This window comes from Branchiostoma lanceolatum, chromosome 10 (assembly GCF_035083965.1).
Source record: "Branchiostoma lanceolatum isolate klBraLanc5 chromosome 10, klBraLanc5.hap2, whole genome shotgun sequence".
Lineage (NCBI taxonomy): Eukaryota > Metazoa > Chordata > Leptocardii > Amphioxiformes > Branchiostomatidae > Branchiostoma > Branchiostoma lanceolatum.
The window spans coordinates 11,047,252-11,064,201 of NC_089731.1; the positions used below are offsets into that span (position 1 = coordinate 11,047,252).

The 16,950-nt window shown below is 41.2% G+C and overlaps 1 protein-coding gene across 4 annotated transcripts in view; it reads left to right on the plus strand.

Moving 5' to 3' along the window:
* The window catches only part of LOC136443981 (arginine-glutamic acid dipeptide repeats protein-like), a 96,746-nt gene extending 85,518 nt beyond the window's left edge, over nucleotides 1-11,228 (plus strand). For all 4 annotated transcript variants that reach the window (XM_066441369.1, XM_066441368.1, XM_066441370.1 and 1 more), the window contains 7 exons: nucleotides 15-125; nucleotides 4,901-4,984; nucleotides 5,365-5,640; nucleotides 5,955-6,214; nucleotides 6,482-6,701; nucleotides 6,984-8,005; nucleotides 8,386-11,228. In XM_066441369.1, the coding sequence (XP_066297466.1) occupies nucleotides 15-125; nucleotides 4,901-4,984; nucleotides 5,365-5,640; nucleotides 5,955-6,214; nucleotides 6,482-6,701; nucleotides 6,984-8,005; nucleotides 8,386-8,428 (2,016 nt within the window). In that variant the 3' untranslated portion in view covers nucleotides 8,429-11,228. The remainder of the gene's footprint in view (nucleotides 1-14; nucleotides 126-4,900; nucleotides 4,985-5,364; nucleotides 5,641-5,954; nucleotides 6,215-6,481; nucleotides 6,702-6,983; nucleotides 8,006-8,385) is intronic.
* Nucleotides 11,229-16,950: the final 5,722 nt, after the last annotated feature.

Below are 16,950 nucleotides of genomic sequence, written 5' to 3' on the forward strand. Positions count from 1 at the left end.
TTGTCTTCCTCCAGGGTATTAAGGATGAGGACAAGGGCAGTAAGAAACGTCACCGAGACAAGAGTCTGTCAGAGGAGTCGGAGGCGACCAACTTAGAGGAAGGACGTCATAAAAAGTCGAAGCAGGTAAGAGCTTCATGTCTACATATATATATGTGGCCTCCGTCGGGTAGTATTGACCATGGTAAAATCCTAATTCACAGCCCTACAGCATCGACTATGGCTAAACAGCACTATACGAGAATGGTAGTCCCTGCCACATAAATCACATCTGGAAGTTGACTCAGTTCTGTTGAAAAGTTCTTTTCTGCGGATCCGCTTTTCTTCTGCGCTGTGCATCAGTCTGGCTTCCTCAGATGTAAGCTGTCTGGACAGTGCCATCTGGAGCGGTCACTTGCAAGGTCCTCCCAGTGCTTCGTATCAATATCTAGAGCCTGAGATATTTATATGTCTACGTAGCCCTTTTGAATGTTGCTGTAGCTTAAAGATTTTTACTTCTTTTTTTTCAAATTGGTATTTTACATGTGTCATACATGTAATGTTGAGATTTGTAACTGTTAAGAACACAGACTCAGAAACACAACTACATGTACATTGCAAAGGACAAATGACAGTGCAGGATACCTTAGAGAGAGAGTGACATTTCTTTAGAGTGCCATTAACTAAGATTGCCAGTAGTGTACTTACGGTGAAGCTTATCAAGAAAAACAATGGCTATCAAGGAAGATTTAAAGATTTTAACTTGAAGTCTCAACATTTTTTCATTGAACTGCAGGTCTTCTTTTTGAAATTTCAAAACTCACTTCGGTGCAAATAATTCATACTTCAGGCATTCCGCTTCAAAGTCATTGTCGATTCCAGTGGCATCAGTGAGCATAGGGAGTTCAGGCGGTGTGGTGCCATTTGACATAACCCCTGCACCCCGGTTTCCTTTATTCCTTGCTGCTGTAGCCAAGAAATCCCCTGGCACCAGATAAGTGATGAGGTAGCAAACAAGAACAGACATGGACTTCAGCGCTCTTTGGTTGAAGCCAGCAGATATGCTTAGAGAGTTGCCTCCCTACAATGGAAATCATTACGCAAGAAACCATTGGCTTCCCTTGTCATACTGAATGTATCTTTTGTGGACATTTTGAAAGCCGTCTGCTTTCCTTGGAAGGATATATGACATGCTATGTTACATTCAGAAAAAAAATGGCAGCATATATGCTAACAGGAAATTCTCCAGCAAAGGGTATCCTTCTCTTTCAGAATTCTTGACATTTCTCATTCATCAAGCGCACCATTCCCACATTTCCACAAGCATTTCTGTCTCCTCGCTGCCACTTTATGGCCCTTGATGTATCTTCTTTGACAAGACAGAGCCGTAAAACTCTGCACTTTTCTCAACCTGAAGGAGATTTTCCCCGTCAAGTAATCTTTCACGACGGAGAAGTAATTAGTGTTTATTTCCCGCAGCATTTTTCGCGACGGCATTTCAGTCGGAAATTCTATTACATTTGTTCTCCCGAGGATGTGAATCCATTACTCCTCCGACTTGTGTAAGACTGGTAACGTCCCTAGGTACTTGGGATGTCTTAGCTTAACTTACAGCCTTCGCAACTACCCTTTGGGTAAAGCAATTTCATGGACATCTCCTGCAGTTAGCAGTGTGTTTCTTTAGATGGAGTGCTGCGAGGCTCTGAAGTTTGCAATAAATTTATCGTACGTGAAGATACATTGATGTTCTTAAACGGAAATCTTTGCATCCAAGACTGCAAATAAATTGAGTTCAGGTAAAGCTAGCGAAAGTTATAAAAACTTTTTGATATAAAAAATACCTTTTCATTCAGAGATATAAGTGCAAATCTAGAGATCGGGTGAGCAATAATTCTAAAAAGTTTTTGACACAAAAAGCACCTTTTCATTCAGTGATATGAGCCTTTGTTAGAGAGTTCAGTTGTAATGATGTCGTTGTAGTATCTGTTGTAATTCTTCTTGGGTGTAAAGAATGATTCCCATTGGAACAGCGGTGTAAGCTGTTATTGTAAATCTATATGTTTGCGGGGTGATAGATGCCTACAGCTGATATTCAGGACGTATTCTCTCTCTTTGCTGCTAGGCCTGTAGTCAGGCCCATAATTCAATCTGACCAGTAAAGTGCATGGAGGAAGTCTGTAGTATTGAACACCTCAAGGTTTTTCCTCCAAATATTGGGAAATTCCATTGGTTTGGTGTTGAGGCAAATATAGATTTTGTTTTCAGTCTTTTCCCCTTATAAGTTTTCATTTGTTGTGCCACAAACTCCTTTTTATTGTTCTAATCATTTGTCTCTTGTAACCCTCCCCTGAAAGCTTTGAAGTGGATTGTCTCCACCTTGTTTTTATAATTATACTTAGTACAACATTGTACAGCCAAACCTGTACAAGTGAACACCTCTACATAAGAACCACCTGGCCAGTGTGAACACGTTTTGGTGACCCCTTAGATTATTTTTCCCATTGACACAAGCATTAAGAATCCTGTCTATAGTGACCACCATAGACCAGATTTTATCAGTTCCCCGACTGGTCTTCTTGTGCAGGTTTCACTGTATATTTGAGTAAACTGCACTACATCTAATCCTGAAATGTCTTTGTACAGCAGTCCCCAACAAGTTAAAACTGATTTTGACATGGAAGGAAAATTTACATTACCCACATTAACCTTTAGCACACTGAGATAGCCTTTTGGCCATGGCACTCCCATCTCTATTGGTTACAGCAGGGAGTTAGGCAGCAGGGAGAAGGTTAAATGTAATTTCGATTCAATACATGAACCATGGCAGTCTGTTTTAGTTTGTTGCAGACAGCCTTTTCTGGTCATTCCCTACAGGTCACCTTTTCACTCATGCCCACTAATGCCCAGGCAAATGGCATTCTCCCCCCATCAGACAGCCACCAAATACAGATCTGCGGACCTGCACCGCTTAATGTCCACCTCATAATGACTTCAGCCTCAAAGGGTCAAAACACAGGATGGTGCCTTTTAACTCCTGTCTGTGAAAGGTTTTCAAACACGCAGCGTTTGCTTTCAACTCGAGAGCCATTTAGCGGTAGTCTATACCAGTTTTATTCTGACGCACCGCAAAAAGGGAACGCCACTCAGACGTAGATGGTTCGAACTCATAATGCCTTGTGATGACAAAGACCATTTGATCTGTATGCAGACGTTATTTAAGGCGTAGAAATGAAAGTGTCGCTTATGTTGCGAACCTTTCCCTGGAGTGCCTGAGATTACATCTATCAACATGAAAGACCAGAAATTGAGTTGTTTGCATGTCCTCATACATGTACATTATCCCAGTGGAAAGAGTGGATTTCTCACTAAGAAGTATGTAGCATACTGTGATTTTAAAAAATGACATGTTGAGCTTTTAAGAATTTGTTGAAGATTTCATTTTACTTAAAGTCTATTCTCAAGCTGAAAGGAAATTTTGAAACGGTGTAGTTAGTTTTTTTGATGGCAGACTTAAAAGGGGATGTCTATTTGCAATCCAGGTCTATGGATTTTTTTCTTAAGTTCAATTTAAGCTGAAGAATTGGAGCCGTCCAGTGTGTATGTCAGAGTTCAGGAAAGGGCAGGAATGTCAGTGTCCACATATCAGCATGAATAAGGAGCAAATGCTATTCCTTTGGCATAAATTTTAGTGTATTAAATATTTTCTTCCAAATGCTATCTAAAAGATGTCATGCAATGAGACTTCCATTTTCAAACAGTTATTAATTTTTGCTTTGCATATCAGACAAATTGGAAACCAACTGTTGTACAACCAGGAAAGTGTATTGATTTTCAGCTGTTTGCTGCAATCCATATGGATGAATTATGGTCTATATCATTATATGCAATAGATAGCGGTGTCTAGTGAATTTGACAAATCCAGATGTTACAATAATGCACACTTTGCATCAACATCAGAGTCCTCCGTAACATGCGAACACTTAAATGCAAACTTGAAAACATCCAATAATGATTATGACCTCCAAAGTGGGTTGTTAAGAGAGAGAGAGGGATGCACATTTGTGTGGGTTTGGTGGATTTAGGAGGGCCCTCCACCTGCGGCGATGATCAATGACCTGCCAATTTCGAAGCATCCAAATATTTTGAAGCCTCAGCTACATGTATAGAAGGTCTCCTATCCCACCCATCTTTGTAATATGTAGATGCAGTATCATGGCTTTGCCCACTCCTATGGAAGGGAAGTTCCATATTATCCCCAGCTTTCACCCAGGCACCGTGAATGTGTGATCTGATCGCAGGTCAAGGGATCAAGCACATGGAACGTGACTAGCATGGGAAGGATGCAGAAAATCATTGGAGACTGCATAGTGCATATCAGTGGCTGGATAGAACTGTGCACTGTTGAAGTGAATGTCACATTCGTGTAGGCTTTCTAGGAAACCTATAAAGAACCGTGAACATACAAGTTTATAGGTTAAAATATGCAGGAATGTTTGGATGGTGCATAAAAAATGTAGATGTGTCAAACCCAATTAGGATCGTTTAACTTCATCCCTATTGCACATGTACCCCCGGCCAAAACAGCCTGATTGGCCATAGATAGACATGTTCATGGTGTAAGAATTATTCGTTGTTGAGCTATGAACAGATGTCTCCTGCCATTTATGCTGTACCATTGTCAGAACAAGAGCAAATCCAAGTTATGCATGTTTCTATGTAAGTGTCTAATTGCAGTGACCTTTGCAGGTTAAACTGCACATGGAAACTGGCAGGTGATTCTGCTTACATATGTGTAAATGATTAATCCGCATGCATTATGTTTACACTTGGGCGCGCCCTCACATGAAGGAGTGTCATGATGGAGTTGCACTGTGATATTCTTGTACTGAGGTTTATGTTGGGTTCTTCTTATGTTTCTGCAGACTTCGAGTCGATCAGAGAGTCCTTCAGAAGCTGCCACCAGTGACAGTGGGAGTATCAATGAAGAAAGCTGCAGTGGGATACAGGTAAGAGAAACTGTTCTTTTATGACATACATTTACATTGTACATGTATATATAATGCTAACAATATCAAGTATGAATACAATGTTGAACCTGCTTTAAAGTATTTGTCCTTAGGCCACACCAATTTAATTTCTTGGTTAACAGATTTTTATTTTCCCCCCAAAACAATTTTTGCCTTCTGTTTTCATGATTTTTTTTCTTCTAAAATTCTAAAATAAAAATTTGTTAACCAAGAAATTAAATTGGTGTGGCCTTAGAGAGAAAAGAAATGTTTTTTCCTGCTCTGATGCATCTTGTATTGTAAAAATATCAAAGGAAGATAAATGAAGAGACACAGGATGTATCTTCAACTCAGCATGAATGTTGCCTGTATTTTTACAGGAATATACCAACGAGGATGAGAACTCATCGCCATCGAGTCCAGAAAACGATAACGACAGTGACTACGAGCCGCCGGCCTCCACCGCTCACGAGGACTCCCAGCCGCCCAGTCCTGTTCCCATCAAGCCCATCCCCCAGGTGCCACGCCTACCAACACCCCCACCCATGCAGGAGCTACCGGCCACACAACAACCTGTGCCACCTGTACCAGCTGCAGCACCTGCAGTTCCACCTGTTCCACTGCCGCCACACCCCCTCCCACCGCCGCCCATGCAGGTATGAATATTTGACTACTGGTAGATTTTGCTCTGGTTATATGATTGTGTTATCTTATCTCTCTTTTCTAGTAGCAGTCTGTGTTGGACAGTTGCATTTGTTAACTGAAAGCTTAAACAACCTCATAGATGGTATTCATCGTACATGTATACATTAATTTTGTAGTTATCTTATTATAATAACTTATATCATAATGTGTAAAAGAGTTCACTTTTAGCATCACTTGGACAATTGTTTGGTTAATGCTGTTAAGCTTATTGTTGAATGCGGCCATTTGTAAAAAAATATGGTTAGAACGTTTCCTCTTGTTACAGGAGCCCGATGTCCCCCCTCCAGTGCCAAGACTGCTCCCCCCACCCCCACCACTCCAGCCTGCTGTACCCCTCATCATCCCCAAACAGGAACCCAAGTCCCCCTCTCCTCCCCCCAGAGAACCTACCCCCCCTCGCGACCCCACCCCCCCAGCCAGCCCAGGCAGTCCTCCTTCCAGTCCAGAAGTGCCCAGAAGCCCCCGGAGCCCGTCACCCCCAGCGGTGGTGGTTGACAGACAAGATCACGTTAGTGCCTCAGCAAGGTACGCTTCCTCCTATCTCGTGTGTCTTCTTTGAATGTGAATATTGTGTTGCATTTTATGTAAGGCTTTCAAGCAAATCACACATTCTTACATTTGTTTGGTTTATGTTCAAGAACGCATTCTTGTCGTGATAATTATGTCACAATAGGACAGGTTTACTTTGCCCTGATGAAAGAGCAGACAAGCTGCTGAAACTTTGGTGGAGAAGGAAAATAAGATTGTTTACCTAAGAAATCTATGTTGATTTTGTCTCGTTTGTTGCCACAGATTTATCCGCCATCTTAGTCGTCGTGACAACACGTGCAGTCGGACGGACCTCACATTCGTCCCGCTGGAGAACACCAAGCTCGCCAAGAAGCGCGCCGAGGCCACCAAGAAGGCCGAGCAGGCCAAACACGACGAGGAGAGGAAGAAACAGGTGGACGAGCGGGAGACGAGAGAACGGGAACGGGAACAGGAACACGATCGGGAGAGAGAGGAGAAACAGGTGTGTGTTAAATCACAGACTCAAGCAAACTGTCACTTCAATCCATTCAGCTTGACTATGTTGTACATGTTAGGAGTGAGAAAGATGTGCAATGCTTTGTCAAATAGATGATATTTAGATACCAAGTATTTCAAAAGTTAACAAGGTGGGACAAGAACATGATTGTTGTGATATATACACTCAAAGAAAGAGATTAAGTGCAAAGCATATTTCCAGAGGAGGCAAGGTGTTTTTTTACGATTTTGCTCAACGCTGCTCACACTGTATATATATTTTTTCCAGCGGAGGCCCCCGACCACCCCACCACCGCGGTGTTCGACAGCTGATGTCCAGATCACAGGACCACATGTCCACCACCAAGGGCACCACGGCTCCGCATTCCCCCAGTCCCTGTCCTTCCAACAAGGACCCTTCATCGGGCCGGACACCCCTGCCTTACGGACGCTCAGCGAGTACGCCCGTCCGCACGCCATGGCTTCCCAGGACCCCAACATGCCTTACCACCTTCCGCCTGGCTTCTTCATTCCCGGCGCGCCCGAGCACGAGATACGGGAGCGGGAACTCCGCGAGAGGGAGATGAGAGAGCGGGAGATCCGGGAACGCGAGCTGAGGGAGTCTGGGTTCAAACCCGGGTACGAACTCAAAGCAATGGAGCACGAGCAGATCCGTATGAGCCAAATGGAGATGCACAGACTGTGGCAGGGCCACCCTATGGCTCCTGGGCACCAACCCGGCACTGCTCCCCCCTTTGCCAGCCCATTTGGACCTTACGCCCATCCTGGCGCCTCAGTACTAGACAGAGAGAGGATGGCCCACCCCATGCACCACATGCAGGAGTCTCCTCACGTCAACCCTGTGGAAAGACTAAATGCGGAGAGACTGCAGGCGGAGCGCAACATGGCGCTGGCGATGGACCCCATCGTGAGATTACAGCTGGCTGGAATCACGCCGCACCACCACCAACATTCCCACTCCCACACACACCTACACCTGCATCCGCAGGACCCACTCTATGGAGTACCACCTCACCTGATAGGTCCACACCCCTGGCCGGCGGGGATGCCCCCTCCGCCTTCCGCGGGAACCCCATTCCAGCCGCCATCGCCCTTCCTACGCGGTCCGACACCTTTCCTGACACGGGAGCATGAGATTCACCGGGAAACTGTGCTGTCTCGCCAGTATGAAGGGATGATTCCACCATACATGAGCGCCTCCCAGCAGCTGTCAGCACAAGCGCAGGCCGAGCAGTTGAGACTGATTGAGCAGCAGCGCTATATGCAGCAGCATCATGAGGACTATCTCAGGTGAGCTGAAAACCTCTTCAACTCCACTAGCCACAATGACTACACTTAGAGCAATGAAACAGGCTTTAGAATCTTTGAATTCCTGACACAAGAGCCTTTCTTACCAGTTATCAGTGTTATGTTACACTTTTTCCCATGTCTTAAGCATGAAAGACTTTCATGTCGCAAAATTTTGTTTTTTTCTCTGATGCTTTTTCATTGTAGTACTTGGATTGAGGAGAAGAAATTCTAAATATTCTCTGTACAGGTTTCATAGGATAATACTTTTTGGCAACACAGTGTTAGCTTATAGCAGCAAGTATATGTTATCACACAAGCTGCTTTGAGCACAGTTTATTATGCATAAACTAAAACAATCTTCACTTCTTTGTTGCTCACAGGAGACTGCAAGGAGAGGGAGACAAACCCCCAGGACCCCCCTAACGGATGGACCAATCAAGTTTCATCAGTCGTGCGCCATCCAACAGTTCTTATTTTTGAAAACTTGAAACTGCACAATCAGGCAATACAGACTTATGGTTCCAGAGACCGGTATTCGCCAGACGTTTCAACCAGCCCTGTGTACTGGTGGACACAGTCAGACATTCCCCATCTTACACTTCAACTGGGTCGATAGGACTTCAACACTGCAATGTGACGACGTGTATCGTAGCAGAGATGTGTGTGTGAGTGGGCGAAAAAGATACTGAAAAAAGGCGGTGCAGTTTGGGGACAGACAAACCTAAGTTGTTTGGCTGTGATCAGATTTGTAACTCTGAAAACAACTGTATGTAAAGCTGTAAAGACAAAAGTGTAAATTATTCTTGTTGTCCAGATTTGCAATCAAAGTCCCTTGACGTGATGAAGATGTACATATCTAAGTACTTATGGTGCATCTATCATAGCAATCTTCGGGGGACTCCAACAGAGTTGTTGCTGTTCAATCTCCTATTAAGTGTGTGATTCGTGTTAAATGAAATGTTATTCTAGCAAATGTGATGATATGGAGGCCGTCTAGCCACTGAACTTCTCAGTTGTTTGTGTGTTTGACATGCAATATGGACAAGATCCCTTTTTCGGGGGTGTACTGTGATCAGTGCACCACTAGATGTAAACTCTGCCTTAGCTCCCATGTAGAAAGAACTCTATTTGATATACAAACATTTCATCTATGCTCACAGTGTGTTATGATATACACAGATGCAACAATAAGTGTTAAAAAGTCAGCTTCTCCAACTGTTGCAAGTGCTTAAAACACACTTTTATGTGCAAGGAAAAAAGACCTCAGTGGATGTATATGTGGCAACTTATCATATTTCTCTGTCAGTGCAAAGTTAAAATCTGTAGAAGATCTAAATGCAGTAGGCGTGCCAAAAGTAACCACTGTAGTCTTTTGTAAAGATCTACACAGGGTCTTTAACACAGTAGTGGCAGCCATCTTGTTTAACCTTTAGCACTCGGAAGTAGCCGTTTGGCACCCAATTCCCTATTGGTTACAGAGTTAGGCAGCAGGAAGAAGGTTAAAGTGAGATCATTCTGAAAAGCTTGCCTATGTATTTCCATGAGATCTTTCAAAGGTGCTGTATGTATATTGTATAGAAAGAAGCGTTGCTCATACAAAGTGTTACATTGTACCAAACTTTCCATGGATGTTGTTTGCTTGTGTCTGGATAGCTGTACTGTGTATGGGACCAGCAGTGGGTACAATATACATGTATGTAGATGTTTGTGAGAAAGTGCTAATTTTCCAAACTTATTACAGGCATGACTTCTGCTTGTTATGGTTTTATTTTCTCTCTAATGTTCACAATTTGCACAAAATTGAAATGGAGTGGTAACATCAATTCTATCGTTATCAAAACGTTGTTACATGATAATGATTCACTTTCAAATTAGATTTTTATTGGAGACTTAACAATTGAATAAAAGCAATGAAGCAAAATGTTTTGAGAACAGAAATTATTTAATTAGCTTCTCATGGTATCAATAAAAGTGTAATGGTATGATTTCGTTTAGGAGTGATATTGGTTAGATATGACTATTCTTCAGTGTACGTCTTATGTCACAAACTGTAGTAAGTGTCATACCATTCCGCTGAAGGAGTTAAGCGTTAGCTTTAGCATTGTTAAAAAACATCACCTTCTAAAATGTTTGCTTTTGTTTAGAGTTTGTGGAAGCTGGAAAGACAAGTGCAACCATGTGATTATTGTCAATGATATGCACCATCCAGAGAATTTTGTACAAAGAGTTTTTGTAACCAAAGTACCCTGCACAATGTGACCAAATGTGTTAGCATAGAACAGGAAAATTCTCAAGGCTGTGCAATTTCTCTTTATAACACATTTTGCTTATATTTTTTACACCACTAGTGATACAGAATTTGTGTGTGCCCCCCTCCCCCATAGCACTGTTAACTTTCTCATTTGATTCAGCCAGCAGAGTGAAAGGTACAAAAAATGATCATTTTTAAAGTCCTAGAGCTGCACGTTTGTGGAATTAAAATGTTTATATGGTAAACTTTGACTCTTAGCATAACACAGGTGACTTCACACTGCCAAATTAGTACTGCAACATGAAAAACTTTTTTTAACATCTATCTAGAGTTTCGTTTTCTGCGTTTACGCTACCATGTTATTGTTCAAGCAAATTGTTTGCAAATTTTATCAAAATTGCAGTTAGTGCTCTTGTCATTTAAGATAATTCATTCCTGCATTTCTGAAGGCCATTCCCTGTTTGATATCATTCCAGCTGTACTGTACTGTACTTCACTATAGATTTTTCTTCTTTTTGTTCTTTTTAGGCAGAGCTCGTATGCAATTGTACTAAATTATTGTTCCACAATGTGGACCATACATGCTAGGAAAAGTGCTGTGTTCACCCTGTAGATTTTGACAATCGGTAGTCACTGAGAAGAAAGCGTGTTTGTACTATATCCAAGTGGCAAGTGTGGTATAAAGAAATATATCTATAGATATATCTATATATATATACAAAATAGATGTAGATGTTGCCTGTGTATATGCTTCAATCCCTTCTCAGTAGAAAGATGAAAGAAATGTATAGAGACAGCATATTCTCGGGCGGTGATATACGTGGATATCCCCCATGTTTGTATATATTAGATACCAGCAGTGCAGCCATACATGTACATGGCCTGTCTCCATAGGGTGTACCTTGTGTTGATGTGTAGTCTGTACTTTGTATTTTTCTATTTGTGAAAAATAAAGTGAACCTTTTTGAATGACTTCTGTTTATTGGTTGTATTCTTTTGTTTTCAAAGTAGATTATGGAATTATTAAAAGGGGAAGTATTATCAGATGATTGATTATAGCATAAGGGTTATCTGTAGCAATTGATACTGGTTCAGTTTGTCCATCCTATTAGACTCTCCATGAAAATGCCCCACACTGCTCTGTCCTATATTATTTATTTTGCCAAGAAGAAGAAGAAAATAAATGTCAAGTTTGTAAATGAAGACTGCTCGACCTCATTGGAATACCATAGCTGAAAATGGTGTGAATTTGATACTTGCAGCATTTTGAGGTTGATTAAAGGTGAACATCATTAAACATGAATTATGCAAATCAGGGCTCATTTGCAAAATTGATAAGAAATTGCTTGAATAGCTTTCTACCCCAAGACTGAAGACTTTCATACTTTGGACAAATTGTGTTATATGCGTAGATGAGATCATCAACTGACATGAAGTATGAAGACCATATTTGCATAATCGATGAGAAACCTGTATGATACGTCAGTCGTAAAGGATAGTTTTTCGCGAAGGTGTGAGGTGACATTAGTGGAACTCTACTTTCTTCTTCTGTCCCTTCAAAATAACGGGCTTTGCTACCGTGAACCAAGGAGGTGAACCTAACAACACCATGGTTGATCTGCTGGAAAGAGCTGCTTCTCAAATACTTTGATTTATCGGAATGGCCATTATATTCTCAGTGCTGAAAAACATCGCATCATACAGACGTTTTCCTCATTTCACCATGCCACGATCTGGAGCAATCAGCGTCAAGGTGACTAAGACGATAGGTGTATCCCGCACACGGCTCGGAAGCTCCGTCTAACGGCGAAAATCATCATTGCAGAAAAAACGCACCGAATGGCTGTAAATATTACTTGAATCGCTAGGGGTCCTCATTGACAGGTGCAGATTATTTGGATAACTGATCATTACATACCGCGACGTTATAATCTTCGCCGAGAAGATTATGTTATCGGTTATGCCAGCTGTAGGGTGGGTCTGTATGTATGTCAAGAGCATAACTTGAGAAACCTTTGATGAATCTTCATGATTTTTGGTACGTTTGTGGTGGTTGTGCAAAGGAAGGTCAGGTTCAAAAATCATTTACCTGGCTTTTTTCAACAGTACTGCAGCGGAATTTGCATGTTTGTGTGTTTGTATGTAGGCAAAAAAGTGACGGAAACGTTGATGGATCTTCATGATTTTTTGTAGGTGTGTAGCGGCTGTGGGAACGGAGGTCAAGATCGAAAATGGTTTACCTGGCGCTTTCCTACCGTTATACAGAGAGCTGTGTATGTTTCTGTGTTTGTATATGTCGCCAAGATAACTCGAGAAGCTGTTGATGGTTCTGTATGATATTTATTGGATGGGTAGGATTTACAAAAAGAAAGGTCAAGTTCGATAATGGGCCTTCTAGCGGGTACCTAAGGTACTGCAGTGGAGCTTCAAAATTTTAGGGCATATTTTCTGAAAGTGCTATGGTCATGATTTTCGTGTGGTAGATAGGTCACGCCGCAGGAAGTAATTTGTGTAAGTTTGGGTCTCCTAGCGGCTTGTTTGGAACTGCAGTGGGTGTTTTTGTTTTGACCTTCGGGCATGAATAACTTGAGAAGGGGTCGACAGATCGTCGTGATGCTTGGTATGTAGAGAGCTCTGATGGCGCTTTACATAATCAAAGAGTAATGTGTTCAGTTTAGGCATTCCAACACACGGTTGGTGACATAACGAAAAGGGGACAAAATAGAAAGCCTGACAAAAACACCTAAAAACATGTCAAAAACCAGCCTCTGCTTGGAGAGTACACTGCACTAAAACTGCACCACTGCTAGGTACGAAAAAGTCACATGTACTATGTTTAAAAAAATAGGATTGAAATTTGGAGTCAGTAGCCTCTCGGAAAATTTGTAGCTAAACGTAGAGTCATGAACCTCCATTTGTAAACAGTAAAGGAAATATACATGTATGATGATCATAAATGACCCGATATGCAATTCTGTCGTTAGTGAAAAGTCCTGAATATTATCAATCTAGATTTCAAACGGTCACAGTTTCGAGTTCAAGGTAAAAGAAGCCTAGAAAATTAAAACCTCTTTGCGACCCTTCTGTGATTTCCCCATTCCCGAAAACACAAAAATTTGGCAATTTGACGGCCTCCTTTGTCATTTTTCTTGACACGGCCGGGTGTGGTACTGCAGATTAGGCTCTCATAGGGTATAATGTTCCAACTTGTAAAAATGTGAAAATATGCAAGAAATTTGGCCTAAAGACAAAGAAAACTTTCTCAAACTGATCCAGACGTCTTCACATTCATTTTGAAGGACCTTGAAGAGTTTTCAAGACACGTGAGTTGACATAAAGGGCAATTTTCTAGACCCGGGGAAGAAGCCTGTGTAACCTCCATGGTCGCCTGTCGAAGCGCCTCCTATATTCATGAGCCAATATCGTTTCGTATTGGCCCACGTACGAAATGCAATCAAATAGCAACATAGGTTTATTTAGATAGCTAACACTCCTTAAAGAATGACAGATACATAATACAAGTGGCAGAAGAAATGTCGAGGGTAGTGTGTCTGAAAACGTGTCCCTCCGGGGCGACTTTCTCGGAAGTCGCGGCGTCTGGAACCGCCACACGACGGGCACAACAACCTCCCCTAATGCCTTTCTTGTGGAATAGTTGTCGTTCTTAATCTTATAATTGCATATTACAAAATAATCTGTTTGAACAGATAAATCCCATCCGTCGATGGATCAAGAGGTGTTTTGTTGACTGTTTACTTGTTTTGCAAATATCTAAATTATGATATAGTAAAAAAAAGTTGTTTTGAAGCATAATATGACAAAACAGTGCAACGGTGAATACTATGGTGGCTATCATCATAATTTATTCATGTAATATGGCTATTGCCTAATACATGTAAATACTTTATCGGAAAATGCATTTTATGTGTGATATAATAACATATATTGTATTAGATGATGTACTTGTTTATCAGATTAGTTCAGTGGTTACTGTTCCTGTAATTATTATGCTACACGGATGTTTAATAAACAAGGCTTCATATTGGACCACAAACATCGTTAGAGAGATTACAGAGACCTAGTCCCAGTCTTCGACGATGACAATTCTTGGTTATGCTGTCCCTATATGGAGAGACAGCTATCAAGTCTGTCAAGACGTACTCTAAACCTGACAACGTAACAAGGGCATGGTTGTTCTTTGGCTGTAAAGTCGGAAGCTTTCTTAAGATAAATCAGTGTGGAAACAAGTATTCTATTACGGTAGAATTGTAAACAGCAGTAAATACGATAATTTTTCTATTTTTTTCAACCTTCTAGTTTTTGTTTTCCCAAGCAGCGCTTTAATATACACTATTTACGTTCTTTTAAGAACGTAAATAGTGTATATTAAAAAAGGAATCGACCTGACAAGCCAACCACATCAAGCCAAGTCTTCTTGTCAGACTTACTGTGCGTTTAACACATTTGGTAGCTGACATTCTCTTAGAACAAGATACCCAAGAATTACCCACTCATGGTTTGGAGTAGCCCTATAAGGCCCCTTACTATGTCCGTTTTGTCCGTGGTCAATATGGTGCCCTGTTTATCAAACATCAGCACAACATCAGCAAAATTGATAAACTGCAATGTTTTCTATGGCACCAGTATATCGAAAAGTAATATAAATTGCGTATTGAATCCATTTTCCCGAAAAAAAAGTTTCATGTACCTGCTTTAGCTATCAGCTCTATCTAGATGAATAGATTATGATAATCACAACCATGGCATTTTCAGTGATATCTTGAAGTAATCCAAACACCTTACAGCATTTTTCATGGTAATTGGATCTGTTGATCGATAAACAGACATAAACACCGCTCTATTTGTTCAATGTCTTCTTGTCTCATAAATTACGCGTACGATAGACACTTGGATCTGGTAGTCCATTAGAAAGTATTGATTTACTGGTAATAAAGACTTGACTACTTCTATTGGTGAAATGCGAGAGAGACATATAGTTTATGACCTAATATCCCATTGTATTTTCGGAGAAATGTCTAAAATATCTCAATACCTGGTTTAACATAGTCGCAGTTTCAAGTTCAAGGTCAAAAAAGCCTCAAAACTTCAAACCCCTTTGCGAGCCTTTCGCGATTTCCCCATTCCCGAAAAGGTCGAAATTTGGCAATTTGACGGTCTCCTTTGTCAATTTTCTTAATACGGCCGGGAGCGGTACTGCAAAAAAGGCTCCAATAGGGTACATACTCCCGTCTCATGACATGCGAAAATATCCAAGGTATTAGGCTTAAAGTCAGTGAGCACATGGCCAAACAGGTCTGGAAGTATTTACACACATTTAGAATGACATGCAAGACTGTTCAAAACACGCGCTGGCATAGAAAGGAACGATTCCTAATTACGTGGGTGGAGCTCATGTCATGTCCGCGGAAGCGCCGCCTATATTCATGTCCACATCAAGTCTAGTCCGTAATGAGTAACTTTAGGGTATGTGTGGACATCATTCGCTTCCCCCAAGAACTTTTGCCGTTAAATCAACTATTCATCTACTCATATGGGGTCAGGGACTGTCAGAGAAGCCCGGCCGTCTCTCAGAAAATATTACGATCTTTCATCCCAACATCTGCTTGGAGATCTTATCCTTTTTTTCTACGATAACTTTGGTTTTGGCTTGACTGTTCATCCGCTATTTATATGATAAATATCTGACCACTAGACCCTAGAATGATATGAGAAGGACATACTGTACATGTAAACTATAGATAGGCTCTATCCTACTGAAAATTGTATATGGAAATTACCTGTTTATATAAAGAAAAAACACGTCAGACATGATTTGATAAAAAAACAAAAAACGTCATAACATGTTAAATATACCATTCTATACCAACATGTGCACCCTTTTAAGCAAGCCTGTCTGTACGACTAACGTATAGTTTGAAGGCTATTGTCTGTGATATCATTCGCTGGTCTGATGTCCAGTTCTCTGTCATTTTATTCATAACAGCGGGTGAACAGCGGGTGAGTTTAATTTAGTTAACAAGGCCAAGTTACTTTAGGGAAAGTGGATGCAGTTCACATATTCCCTTAACCCTTAACCCACTAATTATGGACTAAACTTGAAATATGTATGGATATAGGAGGCGCTTCGATAGGCGTGATATGAGCTCCATCCGCCGTATCTAAAAATCGGTCCTGTATGGAGACGCGTGATTTCAAAAGTCTTACATGTCATCCTACATCTATTTGAAGACTTTCAGACCTGTTTGGTCGAGCTTTTAGATGGTCTAAGCGTAATGCCTTAGATATTTTCGTATTTTATAAGACGGGAGTATATACCCTATTGGAGCCTTATCTGCAGTACCGCTCCCGGCCGTATCCAGAAAAGTGACAAAGGAGACCGTCAAATTGCCAAATGTCGACCTTTTCGGGAATGGGGAAATCACAAAAGACTCGCAAAGGGGTTTGAATTTTGTATGTATATTTGACCTTGAACTTGGAACTGCGACCATGTAAAAGCAAGAATTACACAAGAAATTTTGCCAAAAAAAAAAGCAATGGGATATTGGGTTATGGATGATATGTTTTCTTTGTATCTTATCAATGGTAATTTCCTGTAAATTGTCACTTTCTGAAGGGCTATTCGTCATAATTTCAATCGTAATTAGTGTAACAATAGCACGTTGAACAAATGCAA